The 19444-nt window shown below is 49.7% G+C and overlaps 1 protein-coding gene across 5 annotated transcripts in view; it reads left to right on the top strand.

The window, feature by feature from the left end:
* The first annotated feature begins 8073 nt into the window (after nucleotides 1-8073).
* Nucleotides 8074-19444, top strand: part of LOC138266858 (beta-1,3-galactosyltransferase 5-like) — a 65666-nt gene continuing 54295 nt past the window's right edge. For 2 of the 5 annotated variants that reach the window (XM_069215565.1, XM_069215561.1), the window contains exon 1: nucleotides 9960-10074. Coding sequence is in view for 1 of the 5 variants with exons in the window: in XM_069215561.1 (XP_069071662.1) it covers nucleotides 10067-10074 (8 nt within the window). In the remaining 4 variants the exon portion in view is untranslated. Of the gene's footprint in view, nucleotides 8191-9959; nucleotides 10090-12419; nucleotides 12519-19444 lie in introns of those variants that run through there. The other 3 variants (XM_069215562.1, XM_069215563.1, XM_069215564.1) reach the window with 3 other exon arrangements.

Genomic DNA, 19444 nt, shown 5'->3' with positions numbered 1-19444 from the left:
AAACGCGTAAAGCAACTGACCCTTCCAGGACATCTGAAATGCGTCCCCCAAAGCTCCTTGCACCAGATACTGGAGGCTGCAAAATAACGGGCACTGTGCATTCTCCTGAGTTGCAAACAGATCTATCTGTGGATATCCCCACATCTGGAAGATATACAGAACCAGATCTGGATGAAGACGCCACTTGTGGTCGACCGAGTTGCGTCGACTGAGAACGTCCGCACGCATGTTCAGAGCCCCGGCCAAATGATGTGCTACCAAGCAGATCTTGTGATCCTGAAGCCAGGACCAGAGTTGAAGAGCTTCTCTGCAGAGAAGATACGATCCCACTCCTCCCTGTTTGTTTATATACCACATCGCGGTAGTATTGTCCATTCGGATCTGGACTGACTGACCGCGAATGGAAGGGAGGAAGGCCTTGAGAGCCAGACGTACTGCCCGCAATTCCAACAGATTGATGTGAAATCTCTGTTCCACTGGAGCCCAAAGGCCTTTGACCTCCAGGTCCCCTAGATGAGCTCCCCACCCTAGAGTGGAAGCATCCGTACCCACTGTGGCCACTGGTGGCGGTAGCAAGAACGGCCTTCCTTGTGACAGGTTCTCGACCGCTGCCCACCACTGAAGATCCACTGCAGTGTCTCTGGAGATCTTTATCGATTCCTCAAGATCTCCTTTGTGCTGAAACCACTGCCTGCGGACGCACCACTGAAGAGCCCTCATGTGCCAGCGTGCATGAGTGACCAGCAGTATGCAAGAAGCAAACAGACCGAGCAGACGAAGGACCTTGAGGACTGGAACTACCGCTCCATTTCGAAACATTGGAATCAACGCCTGGATGTCCTGAACCCGCTGGGGCGGAGGAAAGGCTTGATTCAATGTCGTGTCCAATACTGCCCCTATGAACAGGAGGCGTTGAGAGGGCTCCAGGTGAGATTTGGGCACATTGATTGAGAAACCCAGGTCGTACAACAATTGAGTTGTCGACTGGAGATGACGCTGCACGAGCTCCGGAGTCTTGGCTTTGATCAACCAATCGTCCAGATAGGGAAACACAGCTATCCCCCTTCTTCTGAGCTCTGCCACTACCACCGCCATCACCTTTGTAAAGACTCGAGCTGCTGAAGTAAGACCAAACGGGAGGACCGCAAAACTGATAATGCTGCGATCCCACCACAAACCAGAGATACTTCCTGTGCGATTTGAGGATCTGAATATGGAAATATGCGTCCTGCAAATCGACAGACACCATCCAATCTCCTTCGTTCAACGCCAAAAGAACCTGTGAAAGGGTCAGCATTTTGAACTTTTCCTGCCTGAGGAACCAATTCAAAGTCCTCAAGTCCAGAATTGGTCTTAACCGACCATCCTTTTTGGGGATCAGGAAGTATCTTGAATAACAGCCCTGACCCCTCTCCTGCTCGGGAACCAACTCTACTGTGCCTTTTGCCAATTGGGATAACATTTCCTGTTGTAGTAACAGAAGATGGTCTTCCGAACAGAAGGATGGGTGGGGAGGGAAGGAAGGAGGGAACTCCCGAAAGGGAAGAGCGTACCCCTTCTTCACAATGTCGATGACCCAAGAGTCTGTTGTTATAAGCTCCCACATTGGAAGAAAATGGGCAAGTCTCCCCCCTACCGGAGACAAGTGACCTGGGAGTGGTGGAGGACTAAGGTTGCTTTCCCTGCTGCACCCCTCCCGAGGAAGAGGAAGAGGCAGAGTGCTGCTGGGTGGCTCCTCTTGTACGGACTCTGACCCTGCCCCTGAAGGATCTGTATGGCAGGGAGCTTGCAGTTTGTTGTGGTCCTTGGAATCTGCCACGAAAGGAGGAGCCACGTCCAAAGCCCCTATACCTCCTATAAGACCTAAAGGAGGAGGAGGCAGCCGACTGAAGTCCTAACGACCTCACTGTGGCTCTGCTCTCTTTAAATCGCTCAAGAGCAGAATCTGCCTTTGTTCCAAAGAGTTTTTCACCATCAAAGGACAGATCCAGGAGAGTCACCTGCACATCCGTTGAAAAGCCAGACGAACGTAGCCAAGATTGTCGTCTGGAAACTATGGATGTGCCCATAGCTCTTGCCACTGAGTCCTAAGTGTCTTTCCCCCGACTGGAACACCTTGGTCGCCGCCGCCTGAGCATCCATCAGCAATTGTAACACTTCCTGTGACAAGTTCGGGTGGCCTTTTGCTTCCTCCATAAGGGCATGAATATAACGTCCCAAAATGCAGGTTGTGTTGGTTGACTTTAAGGCCATACTACATGAAGAAAAGGCCTTTTTGGCAGAATGGTCCATTTTCTTCGATTCCCTGTCCGCAGGAGTTCTGGGAAAGGAGCCAGGAGAGGACCTGGAAGAACAGGAGGCCTGAACTACCAGGCTCTCCGGTGTCGGATGCTTGGAGAGGAAGACAGGGTCACCTGGAGCCGTCCGATAGCGTTGTGCTACCGCCCTGTTGACAGCCGCAGAAGACACAGGTTTCTTCCAAATGTCTTTGATAGGATCTAGAAGAGCGTCATTAAAAGGCAAGAGAGGCTCTGCCGTCACAGAAGTTGGATGTAACACCTCTGTCAAAAGGTTCCTCTTCACCTCCGCAGCCGGAAGAGGAAGATCTAAGAAGTCTGCAGCCTTCCGTATTACTGCATGAAAAGACGCAGCTTCCTCAGTATACTCCCCAGGGGAAGCAAGATCCCACTCAGGGGAAGTATCAATGCCACTTGCAGTATCCAGCCCTTAAAAGTCACCAGAAGGCTTTAAGATCTCACCCTCTTCCAGGTGTTGTCTGCTGTATTCTTCCTCCTCCAGAAGGCGCAAAGCCAGACGTCTGGATTGAAGTCTAGATTAGAAACCCGGCGTTGATAAGGCGTCGGCCGACGCCGAAGATCTTTGTCGGCGCCGATCCTCGGATCCATCCGACGCCGGACCCTCTGGCTCCACAGGAACCTTGACTGTGGATTGGATCTGAGGCGAATCCATCGGCGCCGTAGCAGGGCATCGGCGCTGCTTCAGCTCCAGCAGACAAAAATGGCGTGAAAGGTGTTGACTTATAAGACGCCGGAACACCCAAATTAAAGGCCAAAGGGCCGGACGGACCTGCTTGTCCTCCACCCAGCGCCATGGTGGAAAAAATGTTAAACATGGCATTCAAAAAAGCCGTAGGATCCGTACCCGGCGCCGGGAAAGCCGGGTATTGCTGTTGCGCCGGCTTAGACGCCAAAGATGGGCCAAGCAACTCCTGGCTAGGAGAACCCTCTGGCCTCTGGAGAGGCTCTACCTCGAAAACCGGCCCAGATGAAGTCGGAGTCATAGGAGGTGGAGGGGTGACGGTCGGGCTAATCTCCCACGTCGGACGGCGCCGAGCTGACGGAGATGCCGATCTGGACCTGGACCGTCCTTTACTCAATCGGTGCCGGGAGTCGTGACGGCGCAATGAGTCTCCATGGCGATGATGAGCCCTCAAGGATCTTGAAGAGGACTCTCTCCGATGACGCCTCTCCTTCTTTTTCTTAGAACGGGCCAAGAACAATTTTGCCTCTCTTTCCTTAAGCGCCTTAGGGTTCATGCGCTGGCAGGAGCCGCATGACTCGACCTCATGGTCAGAGCTAAGGCACCAGAGGCAATTCTCATGGGGATCGGTAACCGACATTCGACCCCGCACTGGTTACAAGGCTTAAAACCGGATTTTCTTGGTTGCGACATTGTAACCGTTGATACGCAACTGTAGCTCCCTGTGAGCCTCGAAGAAAAACCGTTACTCGGAGGCACGGAAAAAAGGGAACTGACGTCTGCACGTCGACGAGGGCTTCTTATTGCCTAGATGACGTCATACGGCGTCGCTTGGAGTTGGGCGATTGTGACGTCATCGTCGACGTGCAGAGCTAGAAGAAATTTCCGTCGAGGCTGGCGCGAGGGGAGAATTCTTTAGGTGAGGAATCCACAGGTAGGTGTATCCATCAGAAAGGCCCCAGAGGACTTGCTACTAAGGACGCTGTGTCGCCAGGACACTTGTGACTATTTTCTAAGAGTTAGAGTGGACTCTTGAGTAAAGGCCTACTAGTGGACATTCCCTGAATGCAGCCACTAGTGAGTGGTGAATACCCCCAACCACATTAATAACCCCAACCCCATTAGGAAGAGTGGATAAGACTGGGATTTGCCAGTGAAACACTATAGCCCTGTCCTCAGTGGGAAGTATGTTTTTTGTTTCTAAATGCTATAACCTTTCCTTGAATGTGTAGAGTTAGAAATAAAGGGCCAGATGTAGGAAGCCGTTTGCATGGTGCAAACTGCGAAAATCGCAGTTTGCGCCATGCAAACAACCTAATGTGATGCTCATTCACAAATTGCGAGTCGGTACCGACTCGCAATTTGTGAATGCGACTCGCAAATAGGAAGGGGTGTTCCCTTCCTAATTGCGACTCGCATCGCCATGCAGAATTGCTTTGTGACCGCGAATGCAGTCGCAAAGCAATTTGCAGTTACCACCATTGTCACACTGGTGGTAACTCATTCTCAAAAGGGAAGGGGTCCCCATGGGACCCCTTCCCCTTTGTGAATGTGGGCATAAAGGTTTTTTCAGGGCAGGCAGTGGTCCAATGGACCACTGCCTACACTGAAAAAACGAAACCAAATGGTTTCGTAATTTTTTTCATTTTGCAACTCGTTTTCCTTTAAGGAAAACGGGCTGCAATTTTTTTTTTTTAAACTGGTTTATTCAAAAAGCAGTCACAGACATGGAGGTCTGCTGACTTCAGCAGGCCACCATCCCTGTGAGTGCAGGTACTCGCTATGGGGTTGCAAAAAGCAACCCACCTCATTAATATTAATGAGGTGGGTCTTTGCGACCCCATAGCGTGAGGCAGACGGTGTCTGAGACACCGTTCTGCATCCAAATTTGCGATTTGGAAATTGTGAGTCGCACCGGCTCGCAATTTCCGAATCGCAAATTCGGACCTTACTACATCTGGCCCAAAGTTATTTTTCTTATTATAAAATAAGTATTTGGATGGACATTTGTATATTGTCTCTGCTGTGTGCTCTTTGAGATATGAGTTGCATCTTCACACTTTCCCCCAGTCTCCCCAGGGATCCTTTGGCTGCTCGTTCACAGCTACCACTGAGAGTCAAACGCAGAAGGGGTACTTGGCTCAGGATTGATAGTAAGTCAGACACCGGGACATCAGGAGTGAAAGGCCTCAACCACCACGGTTGGACCCAGTAAACCATGCGTGCCCTGTGGCCTGCAAAAGAGGTTCTGACAGGGGGTTTGAAGCCCTTGCCTATATGGGTAGCACGCTACACCATGTAGGGTGTGTGGTTGGATGAGTCGCTTTTGTTTTCGATCCTACATGGGAAGTGTTTGCATGATGTACATGATACCAGCAAGGTGCAATATTCGCTTTGTAGGACGCAGATCCTAGAGGTGTGATAAATTAAGAGATGTAAAAGATTGGCATGCTGTTTTTGTTTTTCACTAAGCTGACAGCTTTGAACAGCTCTACGGGTTCCTTTAAGGCAGTGGTTCCCAACTAGTGGTCCGGGGATCATTGTGGGTCCGCAAAGCCTTCTCAGGGGGTCTGTGAGTCCTAAGAAAATTAACTAATATTAACAGATAAATAAAGTGTATATAAATAAAGTGAATAAATGTACAACTGAAATTAAAACTTACTGTAAATGTCAATATTTTTTAAATTGGAGACTAAAAATTAAATTAGTGTCCTCAGATTGATTCTTGGGAACAGTGCAGGTGTCTCAAACAGAATACAGTATGGAGAATGTGTGGCTTCAGTTTAGTTTAGAAAAGCTCTAACCTTCCTATTAAGATTTTTTTTTTATTTGTTTGCAAATTAAATAAAATGTGTTAGTATTTGTGTATGTATTTATATGGAATGCTTATTTCTGAATTTTTGGTTTATTGTTTTACGGTTCAAATCATCAACAATGTTTAGGCCTAGGTCCCTGGCTTCCAGGAATGACTTAGTGGGGGTCCCCGGATTCCAATAATGATTCAGTGGGGGTCCCCGGGTTCCAGTAATGATAAAGTGGGGGTCCTCAGAAGTGAAAATGTTGGGAATCCCTGCTTTAAGGTATTTCTCATGATCGTAAGCCACTTAGCTTGTTAGATCATTAAGTTGCCCATTCTGAGATATCTTGTTTACTGTTAATGATCCTTGACAAGTATAGGCTGGAGGGAGAGTGGAGAGGTCTGCTGGGATGGACTTTGTTAATATTATCTCATAACTGATTGTCATTGTGAGGTGTTAAGGGGAGACTTAAGGCGTTTATCCATGGACAACAAAGGGCAACTGGTCCATCGTGGAAAGAGGGGGGTCATTGTTTCAGGCAGTGAAGCGAAAAGTGCCCTTCAAACTTCTGACTTTTTAAAGGTCACAGGGCCTGCTTACCTCCGCCTCCTGCTGGCAAATGCCAGTTTTCATGGGCAACTGCACCCCGTACTTTGACCCCAGATGTCGCTATTGGGGACTTGATGCCCTCGCCCGATCACACACCAGCTAAAAATCTTCTCTTTTAATTCTGCTGCCTCCCCACCATGACTCCTGTACCGCTCCTAACTACATCGCTCCCAAAATTTGGTAGCATCTTTGTGCATTCCATTCTTTATAAGGTGACCACGTGTCATGGATTTGCCAGCATAGTCCCAATTTGTTACCAGCTGTCCAGGCTGATTTTGGCATATTTAGGAAGTGTCCCGAATTTCACAGAGGGGCGATTCAAAAAGAGGACGGCAAGTTTTTGTTTTCCAAAGCAGGACGAGTTAGCAGTCCTATCGAATAGAAATTTATTAGCATGTATGATGCTGGGTTTAAAATTCACATTTCATGTAGTTCTCTAGTGCCTCATTGTCTGTGTCCCTATGTTGAAGAGTGGGTTGTATATTGGAACAACAAATTCCTTTACCACGCATGCCGTTACTCCGCCGTCTTTACAATGAATGGGGAGGTATAATTTACTATTTCAACTCCAGTCTGCACAACAGTATAGTAAGCTTTGGACTTTAAGTCCTATGTCACTTTCCCTAAAGCATGCCGTTGTAACAATATGCGCGGTAAAATAATGCGTGGTAAAGACGTCTTCGGTATGATGCCTGCGTTGTAAACGCAGTGCGTGGTTCGCGCCATTTTGTAAATGCTGTTTCCCTGATGAACGCTGTCACATAACTAATTAGGAGCCTGATTTAGGTTTTTTAGTAAAGTAATCACTCCATCAGGGTGACGAAGTAAAATACTTTGTTGCCCAGATGGAGAAGTCATACTCTGAATTTAAAAATGTCCACCAGCCCAGAAGACATCTCTTAGCAGTGGAAGGACTCGCCATCACGGTGGTTCTTGTCAATGTATTAAAAGTTTGATGGATGGTGCCATCAAAATGACAGTAGTGTCAATCAAAATTTTAACATGTTTTTGTTGTGTCAAAGACAAAATCTCAAAGCGTGTTATCGAAAAAAAACAAAAGTTAATAACCTTCCCACCATGGGAGTTTCTACTCTCCCTTTGTTCCACGTTTTTCACTGCGGTATGGAATAATGAAAACGGGCCATTGGACCTCACACAATTTGCGGGTGGTCGAAAGGCCAAACCTCCCACCGCCCTTTTCCCATCAGGCTGTCTGACAAGGATGCGAGAGAAGAGCTGACATACAAAGGGTCTGCCTGTCTGTAAATCAGGCTGGTGCACGTTTACCCTGGCAGAGAGGGTACCCCGTTGTCACTGCGACAGAGTACCCTCTCCGCCAACTCTAAACTCTCACACACACACACACCACCTCCCCTAGCATCCTTCTATAGCAGTGTCACGGACTCGCCATGGCTACGAGATGTCCCTGGGTTTAAGCCCTGACGCGCTCCTCCCGCTGTTGTGAACTTCATGTTTAAGTGTCTCCACGGCAGAGGCGCGCGTCTCCGCACTCTAGGCGCTGTGCGGTCAGAGTCGTGGCAGGCAGGGAGAGGTCATGAGGTCATGGAGGTGGTGGGGGGGGGGGTGGGCGAGACATTCGTGCAGAACCGGTTAACTGGATTCCTCCAGAGCAGGTAAAGCGCCAACACGTCCTGGTGGCGCTCAGTCGTGCGCAGAGTTTCCCGTAGGTACCTCCAGGCGGGACTAAGAAGGGACCCGGTTACCGACAGGGGGAGGCGAGAGCAAGGTCAGAAGACAGAGCACAGAGGGAGAAGAGAGTCAGGTTGGTACAATAACATCTGTGTTTATTTCTGAATATTAAAGATAACGGGATGAGATGGCGCGACCTCTGAGGATGTCATTCTTGTGAGAGCAGTTCTATGTTGTCACCATAGAGCCTGGCTGCAAAAATGTTATTTCAGAACAGGATCCAAGTCGAGCTCAGCTAATGCACCTCAATCCTGGTGCACAGCACCCCTTCAAATCACGTCTCAGCCGATGCCCAGCATTCCTCAGCTGGAACACCCTGTAAACTCTTCCAGCAATGCTTACAGCTCAGCCAATGCACCTTGTCCTGGAGTTAGAGCATCCCTTGTTAATCTAATACCAGGACAGAGCAGCCACACAGCTCTGCCTCAGCGCCGAGTCCTGCGCTTGCCTTTCCAATGGTGGGGACTCCAAGACTCTCGCACAGCTCCGCCAGTGTACCTTGTCCTGGAGTTAGAGCATCCCTTGTTAATCTAATACCAGGACAGTGCAGCCACACAGCTCTGCCTCAGCGCCGAGTCCTGCGCTTGCCTTTCCAGTGCCTGGGACTCCAAGACTCTCGCACAGCTCCGCCAGTGTACCTTGTCCTGGAGTTAGAGCATCCCTTGTTAATCTAATACCAGGACAGAGCAGCCACACAGCTCTGCTATAGCACCGAGTCCTGCGCTTGCCTTTCCAGTGCCTGGGACTCCAGGACCCTCGCACAGCTCCGCCAGTGTACCTTGTCCTGGAGTTAGAGCATCCCTTGTTAATCTAATACCAGGACAGCGAAGCCACACAGCTCTGCCTCAGCGCCGAGTCCTGCGCTTGCCTTTCCAGTGCTGGGGACTCCAGGACCCCCGCACAGCTCCGACAGTGTACCTTGTCCTGGAGTTAGAGCATCCCTTGTTAATCTAATACCAGGACAGAGCAGCCACACAGCTCTGCTATAGCACCGAGTCCTGCGCTTGCCTTTCCAGTGCTGGGGACTCCAAGACTCTCGCACAGCTCCGCCAGTGTACCTTGTCCTGGCGTTAGAGCATCCCTTGTTCATCTAATACCAGGACAGAGCAGCCACACAGCTCTGCCTCAGCACCGAGTCCTGCGCTTGCCTTTCCAGTGCTAGGGACTACAGGACCCTCGCACAGCTCCGCCAATGCACCTTGTCCTGGAGTTAGAGCATCCCTTGTTATCTAATACCAGGATAGTGCAGCCACACAGCTCTGCCTCAGCACCGAGTCCTGCGCTTGCCTTTCCAGTGCTGGGGACTCCAGGACCCTCGCACAGCTCCGCCAATGTACCTTGTCCGGGCTCGCAGGACCCCCTGTGACCTCAGTCCTAGGAGCCACTGACTGCTTTGCCAGTGGATCTCAATCCTGACCTTCAGCTCTCCCGGCTATTCCAGTATTAAGAGCTCCACACAGCTCTGTCAAAGCACCTCAGCTCTCACATGAAGAGGAGGACTTTGGGCTTAGTGGGTGGCTTTGGAACCTGGGGACCAAGATTCTAATGCCCCCCTCGGCCCAGGACCAGCAATCTGTGATTCTGGGCATCTCACACATTCTACCTGTGTGGCACTCCGTGCACTTCACTTGAATTTTGTGTTGTGTTATGTTCTGTTATGCTGATTTGTAGAGCGCACTATCACCCGTAGGCTGTCCTGGTGCTGATCAGGTGGGAGTCCAGCCAAAACCAGGGCCTAATGGGACAACTCGAAAAACCAGAACTTCAGCTTCTTGCACAGTTCAAGAGAGGAGGAGGTCATTATGAGTACTGGCAGGGCGTTCCCTGCTTTAGGAGCGATGTAGGAAAAGGCTCAACCACCAGACCTTGTTTTCCGTATGTGTGGGTCGTGTCCAAGCAGGAGTGCAGATCACCATCGGTATCTGGAAGGTTTGTGAAAGCAGATGTGAATGTTAAGGTAATTTGGCCCAGGGTAAGTGTGGGGAAGGATTTAGGATTGCTGTGTACGGAGAGCCAGTGGAGCACCTGCCGATGTGGTGTGATGTGAGTGCAGCGTGGGAGGTTGAGAGTGATTTGGAACGCCAAGTTCTGATTGGTTTGCAGCCTTCTGGTGAGTTTTCTGTTGATGCCGACACAGAGGATATTTCCACACTCAGTTTTCGGGGGCTGATTGGGAGCTGTTTGAACAAACGTATTCAGCATTTTTAGGGTCTAGAAGTATGAGGTGGTGACGGTGTTAACTTGGGTGGTCATGCCAAGTTTCTTGTCGATGGCGATCCCGAGCTTCTTGGTGTGGGTGGTGGGGGGGGGGGGGGGGGGGGGTGGTGTTGGTCTTAACTCTGTTGCCCCAAGGTGAAGTGCTCTTCACGAAGATCATGATTTTAATTTTGTTGGTGTTCAGCTTTCAATCAATCAATCAATCATTGTTTGTTAAGCACAACTACTCATCTGTTAGGGTCTCAAAGCGCTGGCGGGGAGGGGGGGAGAGTGCAGCGTGTACCGGTGAGAGGGATTAAAAAAGCCATGTCTTCAGTTCCTTCGTGAAGCTGGGGAGGGAGATGGTTTGTCTGATGTGGATGGGTAGGGCGTTCCAGGTGGTGGCTGCGCGGTAGGAGAAGGAGCGTCCTCCTGTTCTGCGAAAGCTGGGCTGAGCGTAGGGCACTGTGGGGTACGTGGAAGTTGAGTCGCTGGTTCAGGTTGGCTGGTCTGGTGTTGTGGAGGGCTTTGTGTGCATGGGTGAGAATCTTGAACATGATTCTTTATTCTATGGGGAGCCAGTGCAGTGTACGTAGGTGTTGGGAGATGTGGCAGTGTCGGGGTAGGTCGAGGATCAGTCTGGCGGCAGCGTTCTGGATGTTTTGCAAATTGCGGATGAGTTTTTTGTTGATTCTGGTGTAGAATGTGTTGCTGTAGTCCAGGCTGCTGGTGATGAGTGCGTCTGTGACAGTCTTTCTATGTTCAAGGGGGATCCATTTGAATGTCTTGCATAGGAGGCAGAGGGTGCGGAAGCTAGTGGGGGTGACTGAGTTTATTTGATGGGTCATGCTGAGGTCGGCGTCCAGGTTGATTCTGAGGTTGCGGGCTTGGCTGGCGGGGATGGGCTGGTTTCCGAGAGTGGGTAGCCACCAGGAGTCGCTCTATGCGCTGGGTTGGGGGCCCATGATGAGTACTTCTGTCTTGTTTGTGTTGAGTTGAAGGCAGCTGTCTCTCATCTAGTTGGTGACTGCTTTCATACCTTCCTGGAAGTTGTCTGGCCTTGTCGGGTTCGTTGGAGAGGGAGAGGATGAGTTGGGTGGTGGCGTAGGAGATTATGTTTATTCCATAGCTTCTGACGAGGGTGGCTAGCGGGGCCATGTAGACTTTGAATAGCGTGGGTCTGAGAGAGGATCCCTGGGGCACTCCGCAGGTGGTGGGTGTGGGATCTGCGAGAAAGGGGGCGAGTCTCACTCGTTGCGTTCTGCCGGAGAGGAAGGATTGGATCCAGTTGAGGGCCTTGTCTCTGACGCCGGCTTCATGGAGTCTTCTTAACAGGGTGTGATGAGAAACTTTGTTGAAATCTGCAGCGAGGTCAAGTTGGATGAGTGCCGCCGTCTCTCCCTTGTCCAGTAGGGAGCGGATGTCATCTATTGTGGCCAGGAGGGCTGTTTTGGTTCTGTGGTTTGACCTGAATCTAGATTGGGAGATGTTGAGGATGTTGTGGTCTTCTAAAAAAGTAGGGAGTTGGCTGTTGACTGCTTTTTCAATGACTTTCGCAAGAAATTGAAGTAGGGAGATGGACCTGAAGTTTTTGAGGTCAGTGGGGTCTGCCGAGGGTTTCTTGAGGAGGGGGTTGATCTCAGCGTGTTTTCAGTCGTCGGGGAACAGTTTTAGTCAGCTTGTCTTCCCCCAGAGGGCAATTTCATCAATGCCGGCATTGAATTAAAAAAATATGACTAAATGCAACAGAACATGAATAGCGAGCACAAGAGGCTGCTTGCACTCCCTGAATGCGCTCTCATGGTAGGACTTTTTCCCACCCCAAATTACTTATAATTACGGAAGCAAGAGTGATTGCATAATTATTGCTAATTCTGCTTAAAGAGTAACGTGGAATTACCAAAATGACTCAGATTACTGTAGCGTAATTTAAACTCTGTCCATGCCTACTCACTGTTGGAGTCACAGGTGTGAGGACCGGGCTGGGTGGTGTGACGGTGACATGTAGGCTGGAGCAGGCAGAGAGTTAATCTCAGGTGAGAATCTCTCCTCGTCTGCCTGCGTGGGGCCAGACCCAGATGCAGACTGTTGTTTCTGTTCCCTAAAAGCAGGAGACCACTGCATGGGGGTGGCGGAAGAGGAATTGCACTGACTCACACCGTCAATATCACCCCCAACGCGCCACACAGCCGCAGAGGAAGAGAGGTACGTAGGGGTGATTACAGTAAATAGGCTAAGAAAAACTGGAGGGAGAGGGAAAGGAGAAAACTGGTGAGAGAGAAAGAGGGAGAAGAGGTGGGTTAAAAACAAGAAATTAGTTGTCCACGGTCTAATATTGCCTGAGTAACTGGAAAAATGTCAGTAATTACACATTATTCTTGTGATGTGAAATGAGAGAAATTACATGAATACTCCACTTTGAGTAATAAGAGTATTTTGGGGAAAAAATCCTACCACAGGTGGACAGGAACAGTAAATTAGGAGAGAGAGGTTTGCTGCTGGCTACTGCTGTTCATGTTCTGTAATATTTTCTTAACACAAAATGCATCTTCAGGCCATCTTTGGAAGCAAGGGTGCATTTTCCAATAAGAAAACAGCTCTAAGTGCTGGTTTACGCTGTTACACAATTATGCATAATTACAAGTGTTAAAACTTGAGAGAATTAGGCCAGTTACGGCCAAGTCTCGAAATGAGCAGCATGTGGGGTTGAGAGAGCGAGGGAGAGAGGACAGAGACAAGGGGAGAGAGACAGAGTGACATGAGTTAAAGTAAACAGTAAAGAAAGACAGGGAAATAAGAGGTAAGCGAGCAAAGGAAGAGGGAGATACGATAAAGAAAGAAACACATAAAGAAGAGAAATAAGGAGGCAGGAGAGAGGATGAGAGGCAAATAAAGAGTGAGGAGATGGATTGGGAGAGATAACTAAAGAGAGAGGAGAGATAGAAGTGAAAGAGACAGACATAAATGGGAGGCAAGGAGAGCGGGACAGAGATATGAAAAGAGATAGCCACAAATAAGTGAGATCAAAGATAGAGCGAGATAAGAGAGGTAGAGATAGGGAAAGAGAGAGAGAAGCCGATGATATCAGAAAGATAATGTTATGAATTTGACAGAATCTGGTGCAGATTTTGAAAGTTGCCTGGACTCATAACTCTAAGCTGAGGGCCTCTCCTCCCCAGCACTCCCCCTCTCAGGTGGCTCTTAGGGTTTCACTCTCTTCCTTCATTTTCTCTGTTTTTCGTCAGATTCTTTAGAACATGATGGATTTTCCTCATCTGTCAACACTAGCACCTTTTTCACTCTTTACTAATCCTGGTCTCTCACTCGGTTTGCTGTTTCGTTTCTATATTTTAACGGTTCGACATATAAAATGTTCATCTCACTGTAAAAATGTTAACATTTTAGTTGGTCTGTGCTTGACGGAACATGCAGTTTTAAAACTCTGTATATGTAAAATGTCTCTTAAAAAGAGTTAAAGAAAAAATAAGCTAGCGAGTGAAGGGGGCAGAAAGAGAGCGAGGGGGCTGATGGGGCAGAGAGGGGCCTGGTGGGGCCAGAGCTGCTGACTTCAGAACTGGGGAACCAGGTATGAGTCCCGGCGCCGGGTCGACAACATGTGATTCTAGTCAAATCAATTCATCTCCTTTTTGCCTAATAAATAAAAAGAATCTGACTTTGTGTGGTGTAACCACTGATGTAACCGGTGCTCACGTAAAGAGCTTCAGTGTCCTTGGGCCGACCACGCGTTATGCAAAACTGCACAAAAGAGAGAAAGCCAGAGGAACAAGCATTGGCAAAGCCAATAGGTCTGGCCTATGTTAGATCTAGAGCGTTTGTCAATGCTTTTTGTTCGTGTTATACAGCAGGGCGGCTGTTCTGCAGCAAACCTCAATGTAAACAAAAAGTGCTATGGTGTGGTTGGTGCGTGCCATGTTATGCCGCTTTTTAGGGGCGAGCGCAAAGCACTCCGTCCCCTGTAGTAATCTCTCTTTGGGGTTCCAACTATGCCCATGTCACGTCAGTCACTTTCATTGGTTCATGGGCTTGCTTTTTAAAATCCGATTGCTTTCATTTGTGAAAGGCATGCATACGTCATGCCTTTGCCGGTGTTTAGCCCACCTACACAGCACCAGTAAACTACTGAAAACATACGAGGTTCGATGTTTTCAGCATGGTTTCCGGAATACTTTATCTGTTTTTTTTCCACGCAGGACAATCACACTCAGCTTTTCCGTTTTCAATTTCGGCACGATCGCGCTGCATTTTACATGGTGCGATCGAGCTGCGTTTTTTTTTCATTTAATTTGTGTGGCAAGAAAAGTCAGGTTAGGAGTTTACTACGCTAATAGCTCTAACTCGAGCTAATGCGAGACCCACTGAATTGAAAATGCTTGTTTTGTTTTACTTCCAAACATGCTGACTGCAGCCACACTGCTGTGCAACATTGCTTAAAAAACATTGACAAAGCCAAATAGTGGAGCTATTTGGCTTTGTCATTTTTTTGCACACCAACACACAGCACTAGTCTTTATTCACCCAAAACCGTACATCAAAATGACTCCATAGGTAACTGGTGATCCCTTAGTCCATGAACCACTGAATAATCCAGATACTTCTCAAAAGGCCCCCAGGAACTCGCATGCACCGATCATCACAGTAAAATTATACAAAAAGCTCAATGGATGGCCTGTGAAAGAGAAACAAGAGAGGGCATGTGGGTCAAACGTGTAATGCATTACAGGAAAACAGAGAATTAGAAAAACCCTCTGTTTACTTACGATAGGTCATTCACACTTGAGGAATACTTTGTTTTTGACAGAGTTTCCTTTGGAACTTCTATATCACTGCCAATAACATTGAATACATGGAAAGCTGAGTGGAACTTGCTAGGATTTCAACTCGTGACCTGAGCATCACTACATATTTCAGTGGCGAGCGTTTAACTTAAAGCATCACCATGCCCTTGCTCAACCTGCGAGTGTTGCACTTTGATCATGTTATTTCTTGAATGTCCAGACGAATAGTACTGAACTGTTAGGAGCGGGACTGTGACTTCACAGTTCCCATGTGTACACAACAAAGGATACAGAGAATGGTCCCTGCTTTGCACTGTAAATTAACACGTCTGGGTGCATTCAGAAAGGAAAGTGGTCTTTTATCTTATGTCCTTCGCAATTTTTTTTTATTTAGGGCCAGATGTACGAAGCTTTTTGCATGGCGCAAACAGCGAATTTAGCTGTTTGAGACATGCAAAAAGCACATCGCGACACTCATTCCCATTTTGCGAGTCGGTAACCTGGTTACCGACTCGCAAAATGGGAATGCAAGTTGCAAATAGGAAGGGGTGTTCCCCTTCCTATTTGCGATTCGCATTGCGATGCAGAATTGCTTTGTGACCGCGAACGCAAAGCAATTCGCAGTTACCACCAGTGTCACACTGGTGGTAACCCATTCTCACTCGTTTTCCTGTGAGGAAAACGGGCTGCAATACAAAAAAAAAAACGTCCTTATTAAAAAGCAGCCACAGACATGGTGGTCTGCTGTCTCCAGCAGGCCACCATCCCTGTGAGTGCTGCGAATCGCAAGGGGGTCGTAAATTGCAACCCACCTCATTAATATTAATGAGGTGGGTCTTTGTGACCCTCTTGCGATTCGCAGATGGTGTCAGGGACACCATCCTGCATCCGGGTTTGCGACTTGCAATTTGCGAGTCGCAAACTCGGAAGTTGCTACATCTGGCCCTTAATTCCTAGTACTCTAGGACAGGAAACCACATACAACTTGATCCAACTGCAGCCTCTTTGCGCCACTTCTATGAAGTAAGCACATTTAGTGCAGCTAAAGGCAGTGGTCAGTTTGTCATCCGAAAACACATCCATCAAACCAAACCATTAGCAAAGCCAAATGCCCCAGGACTTGTAAGAGCTTTCATTAAGATATGAATGCAAGCTGTAAACAATGGTATTGAATTGCAGGGACCAGTGTGCCTAGTTTTATCTAAGCCAACACGGAGAGTGGGAGGATGGGGATGAGAGAGAAGAAGGGAGATTGCAATGGGAGGGTGGGAGGTGAGAGGGAGGCATGGATGCCAGGAGGAAGAGTAAAACACAAAAAATAATTTTTTTAAGCAAAAGCACTATGGAGAGAATAGCAGGCAGTGGTAAGTGGGAGGGGGGTGTAAATAGTTCCTCAATTCATGTTTGGAGCTACGGATAACTTAAATCAATCTGTGCTTGGTCCCTGCTCCGCACAAATGACCGGACATTAAGTTCTGCGTGCAATGCACAATTGAGGAGCCTGTACAGAAGAGCGATGTGAGACCAACAAATGCAAGCAGTTACTATTGAGACCTGGTGCCTCTCTTACGCCGCCTCTGACCACTCCCTCGACCACACCTTTATTTATATCTTATGCCACATGACCTCGGTAAACAGCAACTAGCAAAAGGGGAAGGGGGAAACATAGGGGCTAAACCACACGTTGGCACCCCTCCAGTCGTATCATCATTGGTAGTGCCCTGCGACCAGTTACTACACTGGTGCCACACTACATTCCTCCCAAAAACCAAAACAGCATAAATACATAACATAAACATAAGTCATGCATCCAATAGGTGATCACGTAGCCTCGAAGATGGAGCGGGGTTGCTGCACAAATTGTATCTATTGCTCCCAGATCTACTGGGACCTGTGCCTTGACTAGGGGCACTTACAGGCACAGTATCCTGAGGGGGGCCTGTGAGGTAGTCTCCGACAGCTTGGGATTGGCACATCATAATCATTGCCATCAGGTAGCAATGACAGATCATCTGTCAGCACTGGTGTGTCAGATTCTCGCTGGGTGTCTGTCGAGGAATGGAATCTCTTAAATATTGATATATTGCGGGTCACGATGTCAGTGCCACGTTGAGCTACAACTGAAGATCCATTCCAACAAATGATTGTCCATGGAACTAGGTAAAAAGACATACGGAATCTGATGCACATGGACAGTTCTTTTAGCAACACTTGGTCGCCAACTTTGAGGTGTGATGGTCGAGCCCGTCGTTGGCGACTGGCATAATGATTTGTAGCAGATCGTCGCTCATGGACCTGATCAGGATCTATGGAACCAGGGACCCAGAGTCATACCCTCAGGATTTGCGGGAGGCAGGCAGCACAACAGCGCATGGAGGCAGGTGTAATGACTGTCCACCGGCAGTGATAGCTGCTTGGTGGTGGCCGTGGTGGTGCTGCTGCTGCTGGTGGTGGTTGTGGGGGGAAGCTCCAGCCCATCCCCTGCAGCCTCAGATGGCTGCCCACTGCTGGTGGTGGTGGTGCTGCTGCTGGTGGTGGTTGTGGGGGGGGGAGCTCCAGCCCTTCCCCTGCAGCTTCGGGCAGCTGCTCACTACTGGTTGTGGTGGTGCTGATGCTGCTGGTGGCGGTTGTGGAGGGAAGCTCCAGCCCATCCCCTGCAGCCTCGGATGGCTGCCCACTACTGGTCGTGTTGGTGCTGCTGGTGGTGGCAGTTGTGGGGGGAAGCTCCTGCCCATCCCCTGCAGCCTCGGACGGCTGCCCACTGCTGGTGGTGGTGGTGCTGGTGGCGGTTGTGGTGGGAAGCTCCTGCCCATCCCCTGCAGCCTCGGACGGCTGCACAACCATGGTTGGTGGTGGGGGCTCTGACTGAGTCCTTGCATCAGGCCCCTTCTTCTTCCTGCCTGCTGGTGCAGGCCCCTTGCTCTTCTTGGCTGGAGCTGGGGATGGCTCCTTGCTCTTCAGGGCAACAACTAGTGCAGGCCCCTTGCCCTTCCTGGCAGCAGCTATGAATGGGTCCTTGCCCTTCCTGGTGGCAGCTGGGGATGGCTCCTTGCCCTTCTGGGCAGCACTTAGGACAGACACCCTTTCCGTGAGGCTGGCTGGTGGCCTGGATCCTTTACCACCACGAGTTGCTGTGGACACTACTGGGCCCGTGAACTGGGTGGCTGAGGTGCTTTCCTGGCTTTTAGCCACCCTGGCCAGACGTGAAGGACGGGGGGAGGGGTAGGGAAGAGGTCAATGTTGGAGAGGAAAAACATCTTAGGGACATTGGGACGGGAAGAGGGAGAAGGTGTGGGAGTGGTTGTGGGAGGTGTCTGTCTGCTGTGTTTGGGTGCAGGTGCATGGGCTGGATGTTGTTGTGAGGTGGGTGGCTGTTGGGTGTCTGAGTGCTTGCGTTTGTGTACCTTGGGAGAGGGGGCACAGACACAGTGGGCGAGGACACAGGGGACATGTTCATTACTGTTGGGGTGGTGTCTGCTAGTGAGCTGTGTGTTATGATAGGTGTGGTGATGATGGCGGTAGTGGCTGAGGATGTAGTGCATGCAGGTGTGAGTGGAGACACAACTGGGAGGAAGGTGGAGGAGGAGGAGGGGGACACAGTGGAGGTAGTGGATGTTGGTATGTCTGCATCTGGATGGTGTTTGTGTGCGTGCCTGTGGGATGAAGTGTGGTGCTTGTGTTTGCCTGAACCACTCGTGTGTTGTCTTGGGTGCATGCTGGTCTGCCTGTCTGCTTGGGATAGGTTGGGGTTGAGGGGAATGGGATTAGGTAGAGGAAGTTGAAACAGGGACAGTGGCTGGCATCAGAGAGGAGGCCAGAGCCTGGATTGATCTCTGTTGGGCCGCTAAGCCAGTGTGAATGCCCTCCAGAAATGCATTAATTTGTTGCATTTGGGCTCCCAGCCCCTGGATGGCATTCACAATGGTTGGCTGCCCAACAGAGATGGGTCGCAGGAGGTCAATAGCCTCATCACTCAGGGCAGCAGGGCTCACTTGGCCAGGACCTGAGGTGCCTGCGGCCAAGGAGATGCCCACTGCCCTGGGTGAGCGGGCACAGGAAACTTGCTGAGGGGCTGCTAGGAGGGAGGTGCTGGTACGGGGTGGCGGCTGTACCTGTAGCTGGGGTGGTCACGGAGGTGTCTGCCACCACCAGGGAGCTTCCATCGGAGGAGGTGTCTGTGTCCGAACTGTCCCCTCCAGTCTCCGCCATGGTGCTCCCCTCGCCTCCATCCCACTGGTGCCCTCACCATCGGTGGACTCTGCCTCCTAGGTCTTGTGGGATGCAGCTCCCTCCGTCGCCGGTGCCTCTGCTCCTCCGCCAGATGCTGCTGCTAAT

The sequence above is a fragment of the Pleurodeles waltl genome, chromosome 12 (genome assembly GCF_031143425.1).
Source record: "Pleurodeles waltl isolate 20211129_DDA chromosome 12, aPleWal1.hap1.20221129, whole genome shotgun sequence".
NCBI lineage: Eukaryota > Metazoa > Chordata > Amphibia > Caudata > Salamandridae > Pleurodeles > Pleurodeles waltl.
This window is presented reverse-complemented; position numbering and strand designations above follow the sequence as displayed.